This window comes from Fringilla coelebs (assembly GCF_963513975.1).
Source record: "Fringilla coelebs genome assembly, chromosome: 9".
Lineage (NCBI taxonomy): Eukaryota > Metazoa > Chordata > Aves > Passeriformes > Fringillidae > Fringilla > Fringilla coelebs.
The window spans coordinates 22,654,715-22,669,325 of NC_140067.1; the positions used below are offsets into that span (position 1 = coordinate 22,654,715).

At 42.0% G+C, this 14,611-nt stretch overlaps 1 protein-coding gene across 1 annotated transcript in view; it reads right to left on the reverse strand.

Moving 5' to 3' along the window:
- Positions 1 to 13,267, reverse strand: part of CRB1 (crumbs cell polarity complex component 1) — a gene marked incomplete at both ends in the record, with an annotated part of 95,157 nt that extends 81,890 nt beyond the window's left edge. Inside the window, one exon of the mRNA XM_084211643.1 lies at positions 13,192 to 13,267. Coding sequence (XP_084067769.1) covers positions 13,192 to 13,267 — 76 coding nt within the window. The remainder of the gene's footprint in view (positions 1 to 13,191) is intronic.
- Between the last annotated feature and the right edge of the window lie 1,344 nt (positions 13,268 to 14,611).

Sequence of the window (14,611 nt, forward strand, 5' to 3'; positions counted from 1 at the left end):
TTGATTTTATTATTAAAAGGGAACCAAAACTCCAACTAATCTGATTTCTTTTTTCTGTGGCTGCCTTTCTTTTCTGGTTGCCCCCAAAAGGGATTCCAGTTTGAGCAGCATACTTGGGAGAAAGTGTAGCTGGAGAGTTCCAAGGCAGCATTTCACAGTAATGCAGCATCCCTGCTCCCCAGGAGATGGGCTGAAGTATCTCCCACAATGTACCTGAAGTGATGGCAGTAAGAGGGATTGTTATCTAGGGACATCTGAATTTCAGGTACAGAATCCGTAACTGCCAATCGCCTTTGAGATGACTTTTGCCAGCCCTGGCTGAAGGCTTTCTTAAATCAGCTTTTTACTGAAAACTCACTAGGAATGGGGTTTAGAAAAAGCAAAATCTTACTTTCACTAGCCTGTAAATCTTCACAGTTCCTCAACAATTTTCACAACGCTTTTCCTTTTTCTTCTCCGCATTGTCATGGCTGTTTGCTGCAGTGATTGAGTTTTCTTAACTGTCAGAACAATGTCAAGACAATGTGAAGACAGTGTCAAGGCAAATATAGAAGGGTGACAATGTGAGAGAGGGAACGAGAAAAGAGCTGTCAGTACTCAGAGTGCTCTCCAGAGAAAATATTTCCACGATAAAACTATTGTCACCATGCGCTGAGCAAGAGAGAATAAAGTGAAGGTAATTAAGTTACTGCTCTAGGAACAGGTCTGGATCACAACTTGGAGGTAAAGAAGAACTTAGAAAAGCAGTTTGTGAGGATGTGTTTTGTCCATCACTCCTGTCCCGTGTCACCTCCTAGATGATGCCACCTAACACTTATTTTCTCTTTCTAAGCTGTGTACCTCAGGGAGGAAAGATGTTGCATTGCCCACTGAGGGGAAGCTGAAGGGTTTTCCCACTTGATGTGATTACCAGACACTTTGTTAGGTGTCATGAGACAAGATCTCTGATTGTGGATAGTCAGCACTGAAAGGTGCTGAGTGTCCTGTTCCCAAGTCAGTTCAGAGTTAATGCACAATTTACCTCCACAGTGTATTGTTTTTTCTGAAATATCCTTGGAAAGGTGGCACATTGTCACAAGGATGAGCAAAGTACAAAAGTGCAGCTCATCTGGGGCTACATTCTGGTACCAAAGCCCTGTACTACAGCACAACTCTACTGAAGGCTTGTGCAGTGTGAGGTGCTAACCTTTAGAACAGTTTTCGGGTTTTAAAATTAGGCGCTGGTCTTGCAGAAAATCTTTGAATTTGGTCTTTCTGCATGTGCTGTTCCTTCCCCCACTGCCTTAGAGATGGGGAGAATGAAAGGGTTTTCTACCATTTCTGTCCTTTTTCTGGACGTCATGATAATTGAATGTAAGAGGCTTTAGTTGGATATTTGCCAATATATGGCAGTTCTGGAAAAAACAGATTGTCAATGATTTCTAATAACATTATAAATCCCACTGGAGAGGTTTAAGAAAAATCAAATCATAAACAGTTCCATAAATACTTCAGGGATTGTATTTTCAGATACAAGAATTAAGTGTTAACTATTCAAAATTGAAAAGGCCAAGTATTTTCTATATATTGCATTTACATATTTATTATAATTTATTTTAAGGAGGTAGGTTGAAAAGTTAACAGAATTTTTTACTTGTTGCATATGAAATAACTGAACTATAAAAATGCTTGCTTTTCTATAATTATCCTCTTGCTGGTTAATGCTTATTTGCAATTCATGACAGCATTTTTTAATTAAGTATAAAAGCATCAAGCCTGGGTGACCCATTTAGATGAACTGCAAGTTTTATCCCCAGCTGCAGCAGCAATGCTCAAAGGAAGCTGCTTAAACTGATTGTAGCCTAGGTTATGTATCACTGAAGGCTGACTTTCCCCCCTTGCCCAGTTAAGCTTTTTTAACCTGAAAATAGTCTGCCATTTTGGATTGAGCATCAGCTGGAGAACAGTGTGATCCTTGCCTGGGGCTCAGATGCCTCCTCCCATTAGTGTCCACACCTCAGCCATCATGTGGCTCCAGTAATGCTGGAGTGCTCACACAGGAAAGGCTGTGGGATGGCAGGTGAGTGACCCAGGTTCCTTCAAAAGGGCAGCTAAGAGTGATCAATGAACAGAGTGATATGTAAATTCTTACAGTCAGCAATGGAAATTGCACATACAAAAAGTGCCTCCATTTGTCATAAGAGTGAGTAACAATAATGCCATCTTTACAAAAGAAATGCTTGCCATATTACACATCTCTCAGGCACAAGAAGAATCTGGAAAACTTTGTGTGTCCTCCTGCTAATACATATCTATATTAATGTGTGTGTATAACATATGAAGGGAGAAACCCAAGATCTAAATTTAGTGATTTGAATAAGGAGATCATGTCTTTCTCAGCTCTGCATTCTCACCTGTACAACTGTCATGTGCCTCCTTGAAGGCTCTGAGGCCCAATCTGCTTATGTGTTGTGAAACATGCAAAATAACTCACAAAGAAAAAGCTGAAATTATTTTAATGGGAGAAATTTTCTCTGCATATTTGCAGGGAAGAGAAACAATCTGAAGGAAGTCTGTTCCTTCACACTTGTATGACTCTGCTGGGCATGACCACACCTTTAAGGATAACTTCAAAGTCAGCAAATGTCTTTGAGAGTCTAAATTGATGTCTACACTCAAACTCAAAGTACAAGTGTAAGTGCAGGGAGGACAAATGAGTTTTACAAGGTGAAATGCTGGACTGACCTTGAACATGAAAGCAGAGCCTTTGGTATTATCACAGAAAAATGTTAGATTCTAAGACTTGAGAAACAGAACTAATTAGAGAAGATTAACAGAAATGAGGCATGTAATAGCTGGAATAGGGCATGACTGCAGTTTGAAAGGCTGAATCACTGGACCTCTCATTGAGGTCAAGATTTTAAGAACATTAGACCTTTTTTAAAGGCAAGTGACAAGTTTTACAGATGTCCCTGTGATAACTGAACATTCATTATAGAATTGAAGCCCTGCACCTAGGAGTTTCCTCTGAGTTAAAACTGTTTTCATCCTTAATATCTGGGTATATCCCTGAGCATGGGGGTCTTATTCAGGGCCACATTCACATTCCCACTACCTTGCAGGGAGTCCTGAAGTGAGGACTAAGTCCTCACTTAGTAGGTGAGCCTGCACTACAGTGGAGATGATTTCTTTGTTGATTTTTTTTTTCAATGAATCCAGTAACTAATTTTTTGTTTGTGTTTTTTTTTTTTTTTCAAAAGGAGTCTGAAATATAATTGCAGTCTCTTCCCTCATACTTTCCACTTGGCAATTTTTCCTGTCACTAAACAGTGTCCAACAAACTCTAAAGACCTTTTATTGCTGAATGGTAAAAAATGTGTCAGAATTGGTGAGACAGCACTTCTGATACCCTCCCTGAAGTGACTGCTTTGCCAGCCTTGTAGTAATGGGCTCAGCTAAAACCCAAGTGGTTCACATGGAACAGAAAGCATTGGAAGGGACTATTGGTGATCATCTAGTCCAAGCCATTGCATCAACTAGAGCAGAAAGCTCAGCACCCTTTGCCGATGACTACTTCTCGGAATTTTCTTAATGATTTAGTACAAATTTCTTATTTTTGGAAAGCCAGGTTTGCTGTAAGCATGTGTAACCACATGCCTGTGGTTAATGAAAGTGTTGGTGCTCATCAAGGATTGCAGAAAAGAAGCAGTCACCCATGAAGACCCAGAATTCTTCAGGCTGATTCAGAGCCCTTGCATAAAAGATGTGCAGGTTTAAAAGACAGGATAATCCATCTCTCAGCTCTCTGGGTGTTTGCAGTTATGCTAATAAAAGTAAGGAAAGTGTTCCCCTGTCTGTAGAAATGTTGACACAATCTGTCTGAAACTGAAGCACAATTAAATAGCATTGGCAGTTGTTGTGTGAGTGCCCTCTAGAACAGGTTTTTATGTTAACCCAAAGAAGAAATTGTGGAATTCAAGATGCAAGCACATTTGTGATGCTGCTTATCTCTTGTACAAAAATCTCAGTAAGTGCAATAACAGTCTCCATTTGCTTCTAATAGTATTGAAGAATGCAGTTCCCTCAAAGTTTAGTTTAAGAGCTGGAATATAACAAACAGAGTAATTGATTGCCAGTCAATCAAATTATCTCAAAATCTCAAATATCTCAAAAGACATGATTCTCCATCTCCTTGAAAAGAAACGACTCTTTATTACAACTCCTGACTTCCTGGTTTCATAGGCAAAGACATGCTGGTCCTTGCTGGACATAACACAAAATGAATGGACTTAGGAAGTTAAACCAGAAAAAAAGACCTGAAATCAACTCTGCTCGAGGTTCCCTGTGGAATAGCAGAATTACAGGCAACAGATGCCTGTGTGACTGCAGCAACCCACTGCCAGCTCAGAGGTGCACGCTGGGGATACAGACGGGCCACTCTAGGGTATTTTCCTTGGTCCCTGGGCAGAGAGAACACTGACAGAGATCTCTGGGAACACAAGGTGTCTGCATGAATCTGTGGGAAATTCCCCAAACAAAATGAAGAATGGAGTGTTTATGGCTTTAAGGCTGTAGTAGAAGCACTATAAAAATAGATCTGATTTTGTTCTGCTGTGTGCAGAGAGCTACATTTCTCCCTTTTTTATTCCTTTCTATCATTTGTCAGATCATTAGGTCAGTGTGTTTGCTGGAAAGATTTTTATATCCAGATCCTTCAAAGGTGTTCAGTGTCAATCCTGCCTTCTGCTGTTTAGCTCCATTAAAGGTTTGCTCCAAACACCTCTCAGTCTTGTCACTTCACTACTGTGGAAAATGGTGGCAATCCCAAGTTGCCCACTTGTTTTTAAGAAAACGCAATATTCTTTGGAAATAGCCTTTTGAATGTGAAAATGGCAATTGATTTTAGTAACTTTAATCTTCTTGCACTTTTCCACGAGCTCCAAAATAGGAAGATGTCAGACTAAATTGAATCAGACATTTAAGACATACTCATGAGAAAACAGAATGGATAGTTCTTGTTATATCAAACTGAGGGCATTTTTACATGGGTTGAGGCTTGCAAAATGTTCAGTACCATTAGTATTACAAATGTCAGCTGTATTTAATAAGAGACAAGGGATGGGTTCAGTTGGAAAAAACTGAATTGGTGAGTCCTACAAAATGATAGCCAGACCTTTGCTTTTTGCAGCTGTATTGCAGAGGCACCTACTTGCATTCTGCTCCAAATATTTATACAGACAGGGATCAAAAAGGCTTGGGTTATCATTCCACAAACACATGTTTTCCTACATCCTATAATAGGAATCAGTGGAGGCTTGCTTTCAGAATTCTTTTAAGATTGAACAAAGAAGAGCTTACAAGGGCCTTGCATATTTTCATCCCATTTAATAGCTCTGATGCAATCTCTGATACATCAGTGTCATTCCCTCCCTGGCATTGCACATTTCTTTTGTTATGCAGCCTCTGATTGCTTATTTCACAAGATTGGTGCCTCTTCTCTCTGTATTTTATTTCTGGGGTTATCAAAGGAAGTTAAGGGGCTGTTGGAGAAGAGCAGGCGCAGTTAGGATTGTGTCAGACCTGTGCAGTGTTTTACCTTCCTTACAGGCAGCACAGCTCCACCCTTCCTGCAACAGGAAGGAGCTGATGCCCAAGGAGCAGCACGGTGATGTGTATTAGTTCAGACACACTCTCAGGGGCTCTCTTTCCAGCTGTTGGGAGGGTGGTGAGTTACACTGCAGGCTGTTCACTGCAGCTGACAGAGCTTGATCTCTTCTTTCAGCTGTGTGGACGCTCGGGGATGGTTTGCCATACCAGGAGCGCTACCACAGCTGCTTTGGAAGCACCTACAAATTGCCACAAAGCTTGGCTAAACACCTCAGAAGTACTGCTGTATAGACATATCTTTTCAAGGCTGCATTATTACAGTGAGGGTTTTGGGTTCCCTGCTGTGAGTAATCTGTCAGTGCAGGTTACCTAAATTGCAGTTGCTTGGATCCTTGCAGACTGATGACTGTCTGTCATTCTGCATCCTTGCTTTGGCTTCCTGTCAAATGATGTTGTTTTCAAAGTCCTCTAGCTCACATTCAAAGAAGGAAAGAAATGTGTCACAGTCAAATTCAGAGCTAAGGCACTTCTTGTGGAAGAAATCCTGTTGGAAACCCCAGCAAGGGAGACTGGAACTGTCAAGGGAAGAGTGTGGCCAGTGTACACTGCCTCTCATGCTGCCTATAGCCTCCCTGGCAGTCTGGATGTGAATTAGAGCATCTCTGGCCTTTGTTTCAGAGGACAGGTAAGACTTTGGTAGCACCACAGTATACAACAACATAGTTGTACCTCTCAGAAACCTCAGCAAAGGAACTGTCAGGCCATTGTGTCCGCAGCTGAGCTCTAAGGGAGGGGTACAAAGTTTTGTTTGTTTACTCACAGCCTTGATCTCAATCAGTGTGATTGAGTGCACTTTGAAGAAATGTGTCCTGTCTGCAAAGCCCATGGCTAATGCAGATAAAGAGGCTTTGTCTGTCTCATTATTCAAGGAAAAGTTTAAGGCACTAGGCTGCCAGTATGCTCAGCCTTGGGCAGGCAAGCAAGAGCAGTAAAAAGAAGCGAGGAGTCTCTCCCCTTGCCTGCCAGCATCCGCCCAGGCCACAATTATTCAGGCACAGCATTTCCCTGCACAGAAGGATGCACCAGGCAAGTGCCCTGATCCTTGGCTGCTGGAGAGGGGATGCTGTAACGGGTTAGCAGCCCATGCCCTTTTCTACCCACAGAAATATTTAGCCCTGGAAATATTCTGATTTCTGTCCCCGCTGATAAGATTGCAGGCAGGCAGAAGCTGCCCTCACCCTGAAGTTGCAGCAGCCTTGCTTTGTTGATGCCTGGAGAGGGACATTTTGCTGGGCCTGGAGGAGCCCTGCAGAGCTGCAGTGGCAGCTGCATGGTGCCTGCCCAGAGGCCCTGTCAGCTGCAGTCTTTGTCAAAAGATGGAAGCAGCTTCCTGTTGACCCATTTTATGGGTGAGTAAGATATAATCAATATGAAGTAAAGATAAGAATCTCATTGGAAAAGGGTTTATCTGGGTAGTTGGGGTTTTTTGCTGTTTGCTGGTGTGAGAGGGCTTCCATCCGATACAGCACTGGTAATGGCTGAGAAAACAGAGAAGTACGGTGACAACTGACAGAACGTGTCAGTCCCTAAAACCAACAAATTAATCTGTGAAATCAGTCTGGAAAGTAATATGTATCACTTATCTCCTTGCTCCAGATGAGTCAGTTAGTTTTAAAGGCTTCCCTTAGAAAATGGGCCTTTTGTCCATTTTTGGGCAACCACAAAGAGCAAAGGGACTACTCAAGTTTGCCTAGAGATTGAGGCGTTGTCTAGAGGATTTTCTTAATGTTGGAATGGGAATTATAAAAACAAACCCAAAAGTAGAAGTGTCCCTGGGAGGTCTTTGGCTGCAAACCCCCGTAGGCAGGATCAAAGGCACTTAGGTTGCTATTTCTCTAATTTACTTATTAGAGAGAGGTAAGTGATGTGGACTAAGACATATTTATTTATTGTTTTGTAGCTGGCTGAATATATAGATATTTAAACCTTGATATTTCATAAATAAGTAATTTTTGCTGCCATCAAATTAAAATGTTAAACTCCTCTTAGATGAAGCAGAACTCCTACTCCAAAGTTAATTTGTTGCACTATATCCAGAATGGCCAGTTGGAATCTACTGCTTTTGTTTTTGTGCAGTAAGTTCCAGTCTTGCATTGTTTTTTTAATATGAAGTGAGAAGCTGGCAGGTTCAGCAGGCAATCCAGGTTTTCCATTCCTTTTCAGGTTTCTGCCTATGAAATTTTTGATATTGATAATCTATTCATGAATTATATTTTCTTGCATTATATTGTCAACATATCAAGTATACTCAAAATGCAAGTAAAAATGTAAGTGATTTCACTCCAAAAGCCAGAAATCAAACTACATTATCTCTAGCATGGGGGTACTTTGTTCTCATTGTAATCAATGCCTTCAGTAGCCAAAGTGCTTAATTTAAATCTATGGTACCAAAAAATAAGAGGTCTTGATGTCTCAAAGAATGAGAGTAAACTATTTTCTTATTGAAAATTAGGGAACAATTCTGTTTTTGCTGCAACACAGGGGGCTGAGTTCAGGACTGCCTTTGTTTTGCACAGCACATAATCTCCAGTTGTGCAGAAGGGAAGGGAGCCATCTGCTCACCCTGCCCCAGAGCTGTTCCTGAGCTGCCCTGGAGCCTCAGTGCCACCACAGCCCCTGGGACAAGTCCCCACCTGTGCCTCTCTGGGGCTCTATCCCCTGAGACCTTCACAGATTCCCCAGGGTGGTGCTGACTGCCCAGGGTCTGTGTAACACCAGCTGTGAGACAGCAGTCTAGACTATCTCTGGCAGATATTTATCTAACCCATTCATTAAAAAGTTCTGATATAGTGTCTTAATTATCCTTCAGTTGGGAAATTTCACACAAATCTTCCCTGATGTACATGGAATCTATTTTCCAGAGCCTGCCCTTCTAGAGGTGACAGGGAGCAACTGATCTCATCACCATCCTTGATTGCCATTCTCTTTTGTGGAGGTAAGACTGTAATCATGTCTTCCCTCAGGCTTCTCTTCCTGTGACCCTTTCTCAGAGGGCACATCTTTCTAAATGTCTTTCTATTTTTGCTGTCCCTTTCCAGCATTTTCCTAATTGCCTCTCTCTTGCTCACAGCAGCACTCAAAACTGGATACAGCCAGTACTGAATAGTGGTTTGATTGCTCTCCTGTGTCTTACAAGTCATTTTACTGTCAACACACAACAGCAAAATATTTGCCTTTCCCTGTGACTTTTCAGTGGGGAAGTGCCCAATTTGGCCATCAAAATTTGAGCACTCTCTAAACAGCATTGGGTTTTTTCTGAGCTTCCTCTAACAGAGAGGAAAAGGCGCAGAGATTTGCACAAGGAAAAGACTCCCTAGGTGCTTTAGGTTTATCCAAGTAACACAAGGAGAACAAAATACTGGTGGGCGGGGAGGGGGGAGAGACAGAGAGAGAGAGAGAGATAAACTTTGTGTGGGGACACCTTTGAAAGGTTTATATATATCCTAAAACATCAGGTTTATATCATCTGCTTGTATTAAATTAACTTTCCAGCCTCAGCTTCTCCAGTCCATTATCATGGATATAGGATAGCATACACCAGTGTTTCAAGATCTGTGTGAGGTCTCTGCTGCTGGTTAAGCATGAATGACAAAACACCTTTTTGCACAACTCCCTTTCTTGCCCCTCAGACTCTTTCCTAATAGGTCATTAGTCCCAAACAGCCTGCTTACAGAGATTGATCTCTGTCCTTGCTGCAGAATTCCCTTTTGGTCCTGTGACTGTGAATACGTCATTCATGCCTTGTCCTGTATTGCCAAAATCACTGTCATTTGAGAGGTGAATTTTTGAAGAAGCTTATATCTTGCACTGTAATTTCTGAGTGACAAAATGGGATGTGGGGAAATGTTTAATCTCCAGAGGTTCTCAGTGGTGACAGTTCCCAAGTTACAGAGCACACAGAGAGAGAGTGGTCTGTAACCTGGTATCCTCTCCTCCTGGAATGGTAGTGTAGCACCCTAAGGACGCCTTATAAGAATTTTTGAACTGAGTGGCTCAAGTACAGTTGTGGCTGGGTTGTTCTTAATGTCACTTTTACACATTTATCTTGCAGAAGTTACTGCCTTTTTCTTAAGTTACAGGGTTACTAGTTTTCATTCTTAAGATAGTTTCATTCCAGAGAAGGAGATGTTATCCATAATAAAATATACACATGAAAAGGAAAAACACCCAACCCAGCACAACTGTGTCTAGAAGCTGTTGCTTTAAACTTACTGGAGATGATAGCAGACATCTGAAGGATGTTTCATTTTTGCTGTGCTCCAGATGCCATGTGTGACAGCCAGGAGGGAGGCAGGGCTGCAGGGCTGCTGAGTGCAGCTCTGACAGGCTCAGCTCCACGGAGGGCTAATGAGGAGCTGCCGAATGGGCTGTGAACTCATCAAACCACACTAACAAGACTTCGCTGGAAAGCTCCTTACATCAGCCGGGTGTGCATGAGGGATGAGCAGTGTGAGCAAAACCACAAATCTCTTTATAAGCAGAGCTTTATTCCTAACACAGTAATTAAGCAGTAATTAGAAGTTTTGTGAGTAATGGGAATAGTTGTGTGAAATTAAGAGTTCGTGTCCACGGGGAAAAATTGCATAGTGCCAGCATCTCAGAGGGGTAGAAAAAGGCTGCAAGTAAAGCTCAGATATTTTGCTCACATTAACAGCAATCCCAAATGAATTTCCATTCTTAATTGATGAACATTTGAACAATTTATGAAGCATTGATTTTGAAGTAAATAATACATTTTTTCAGCTCTGCTGAAAGGTCACTAAAATGGAGAAAAATAGAATCACAGAATGGTTTGGTTAGAAAGGACCTTAACGATCATCTAGTTTGAACAACCCTGCTGTGGGCAGGAAAAACTTTCACCAGACCAGGCCTTGAACCCTTTCAAAGATAGGGCATCCACAGCTTATATGGGCAATAGTTTTGACCTTAAAATATTGTCTGTATTTTTCCCAAAAGGAAGACAATTCTGCAGTAGTGATATGTAATCTATTGTAATACTTGTTAAAAGAAAATCAGTACTTGAATGTTGACTGAAAAGATTTTGAACTTGACTTCAGACAGAATCACTTCCAAAACTGATGTGTAAATATGCCTGTATTTATCAGAATTTCTCTTCCTCTAGTTCATAAGCAACTCCCTGCCCACAGTTTCATGCTTGTAATTCCTGTTAGACAATAGTACGGCAGCAATGAGTTATCAGTATTGTTCTGGATTTGGGACATGCTTCCTGTCCCTGTTGCACATAATGAGTCTTGGTCCCCCCTCACACAGAGCTGGGCATCTCTGGATGCCCCCAAATTAGTTTTTAGTTCATTTGGTATGATTTGTAGAAACAATTTATATTCACAAAATGCCATATAAACCCAACTTGTATTGAATGCTTGCATCCAGAGTTCATGGCTTCTAAATACTCTTTATTTTCCAAATTGTTTAGAATAAATAGTTATAAAGAACATTCTGCCTTTAAGCAGGGCCTAAGATTAGAATCCTTTGGGGGAAGATAAATCCAGTAAACTGATTTTAAAAACGTAATGGCAGATACAACTTCTATAAATATCATCAATCAGCTCTTCCATTTTATCCTCAGCCTCTCTGTCTTGATCTTTCTCAGCTTTAATTTTTAAGTAGGGAAGTAATTGCAGTCAGTTCTGCTTCTACCTCTGACTCATCTGTTCACAGTTTTGTTTTTATTAACAGAAACTGTTAGCAGTTTCAAGTGGGGTACAAGCTTTCTAAAGAGAAAACACCTCTCAAGATCATTAAATACACAGCACTGACAGGTAGAGGTATGGTCCTGAGCCTGATTCTGGTTCCTGATGCAGCTGCTCTGTCCTGGGATATCAGTTTGTGTCACAGTGTGGCAACAGCCACAGTTCTACCTGAGAAAGTTCTCCAAGACTGAAAAGGCCCTTGCTTGAGACTGGCCATATGGCCATAACCCAGAGAACACCCGTGCCACATCAGAGATGTCATCATTTCCTTAGCCCAGTTACGTGGGCTAAGGAAAAGGCATAAAATGACACACAATTACTTTCCTTGCCTTTGGCATCCTGCACTGAGCAAAGCTCACCCGAGGTGAAAGCCAAAACTTGTATTTATCTTCTTTCTTTAAACTGATTCCTGGGGGCTTTTTTCTTGTGTTCATTCTAGCAATGTTTTCTTTGGGCATGATGTTTTTAATGTGATCTTCTTAATTTATAAAACTTAACTTTTAATTCTTAATTCCCCTTCCCAAAGCTTTTATGTTTTGTTCTGATTTGTCTGCCTCATGGAAAAAATGAAATTTTCTTAACTAACACAACTACTATTATGTTCCTTTACTTAGATAGCCGACTCTTTCTCAGAGACTTTCTGGTTATTCATCCTACAGGATGAACTTTGAAAATTACTTTGTGAAAGTTAAAGGTCCAGGTTTTTTTTGTTCGATTTTTTTTTAGGGTATGTCCTGTTGTGAGTGAATTTAGAAAAAGCACTTTGGTTTCCCTGATTCACATCAGTACATCGCCAAAAAGAAAATTACTAGCATAAAATTATGTTTCTATGACATTCTGTATTTTTCTTATATTTTCAAGCGTGGGATTTTTTTTTTCAGTCCTGGTTGATTCAACTGCATCTGTTTGCTTTTTAGTCTTTAATTTATGTTGGGCTGTAAACTGTCCAAGTAACAATTTGAGTGATGCAGCAACAGAAGGTGACCCAGATTACACAACACTGAACGCTAATGCCAAGTCTTCTTGTTTAATGGCAGCTGCTCAAAGCTTTGTGTTATTGCTATTCACATGCAACAGACACAAATCAAACAGCCTCCTCAGGCACACATCCTGCAGATCTTCATTTTAAACATGTTCAAGAGCTGCTGCTTTTCACACACACACAGCAGCCTCACCAGCTGAGGCCATTTAGCCTCCTTGGCTTGCATTTACTCTCAGCCATCTGACACAATTATCAAGGAAACCCATTGTGACTTCCTCTATTTTGCACACTTCTGTTTATGTGGAAGTTTGCCGAGAACATTTTTTCTCTATAAAAGTAGCTGGACTTTCATGCTCCCTCATAATGGACATATTTTACAACACCAAATACAACACAGTTGTTTAATAACTGCTTTCTCTAGAGGCAGTAGTTTAGAAAGTATATATAATAAAGCAACACTACTGAAAAACATAACATGAACAGTTTAAGCAGAGGATAAATAAGTTTAGATTTAAATTAGAAAGGTTTAGATTTACTGAATGAGTGGTATCAAAAAGCAGACTTTAAAGTATAGGTACAGTTTTGGCAAAATAATTTATTACTGTACCTTGAATATGCGAAGCAACAAAATGCTTTCATTCCTTATTTAAAAAAACAAAAAGTCAAAGCATGGACATCAGGAAAGCTATCCAGCAACGAGTTCATACAACTTAGTTTCATGGACCAAATTTTTTTGGCATCTCCATCAAATTTTTAAAGCCTTCTGACAACACAAGCTTTCTGCTAGAAGTGCATGTCTAACCATCTCCCCAGAGGACATGTCAGAACAATAAGAAAAAGTGCAAATCTTACTTTTTAAATGGATGAGCAGCAAAAAACTGAGGTAGAAGATGAGTAGAGAGTTAATTCTTGAATGAGCCATATTCATCTTGATAGGACATCCTCTGCCGAGTTGCCTGTGGTCCAAAGGGCTGGTGCTGATGCTCACTGCTTTCTCCTCATATCTGAAGCTAAGGGCACACCCGGGGCACCCGGCCCCCTACGAGCCATCCCTGCCCGCGCCCCTCCTCAGCCTGCTCCCCGCAAACCCGCACACTTCGATTCAAAAGGCAGTTGTGCTTGTCAGGATCTTACTTCGGCAGGTCCGAGTGGTTTTTCAAACCCGGTGCAGATTTGTGTGGGAGCTGGACTGGAGTCTGTCCCCGGCCGTGCAGGGGATGGATGGTGCGCTCTGCTGGGCTGGGCTGGGCTGGGCTGGGCTGTGCCTGCCCCGCTCCGCTGTGCCTGCCCCGCTGCGCTGTGCCTGCCCCGCAGCGCAGCCACGGCACCGCCGCCCGGAGAGCGCGAACCGCTGATCGCCACCAAAGCCCGCCACACGGCTCCGCTCATCCACAGTGCAAACACTTGGCGTTTCCTTGCACAGTCAGCTCACAATCGCTTCCTGCTTTCTGAATTTTTTCTGTTATATTACACCGTTAGCACATGAAGTGAAAAGGTGAAACATCCACATTCTCAGTCATTTTAGTTAGTGAGATGTTAGCCCACTCTCTTCCTCAGTATTTTTGTTTTGCTGGTATTGTTTACGCTGGAGTGGCTAAGAAGCACACTCCTAGGAGCTGGCACAGGACCTCAGAGCTTCCTCAGCTTGTGTTACAATCTTGAACTGCTCATGGAGGAACCAGGAGGTGTCACAGCAGGATCGATAAGAGAAGGGGATGGTGGCAGGGCATGGACTCCATTGGGTTTTAGCCATGGCTGGTATTAAACAGCTGATACCAATTGCCTTCCCCAGCTGCCCCGTTGGCTCCTCACCCTTCACAACGCAGGCAATGTCTGTTTGTGCCCAGCACTCTCTGTGCAGTGCCTCATCCATGGATCACAGCTTTGTTCACAGATGAAATCCTGGTCCTGCTCTAGCAGAAGGGAAAGTGAGGGCACACAGCAGCAGCCCCAGGGGCCGTACTCATACCATAATCCAGTACAAACTCTGGCCCTCTGGCACCTCACACACCCAGTCTGGGTGTCCACAGCAATGGGTGCCACAGCACCAGGCTGGCTCTGAGGCCAAGACAGAGATGAGCTGCTTGCTTGGCAGTGAATCTCCTCTTTCTACCACTTTCACCCCTAGCAATCCTCCTTTGGCTCTTGGCACTTACCCTCCCTGCCTCAGTGAAAATCCAGGCATTCTCAAACCTGAAAAATCTGCTTGGGAATCATTGCTACATTATGTTACTGTCAAACAAGTGACTCTCAATACATTTGGTATTGTGCT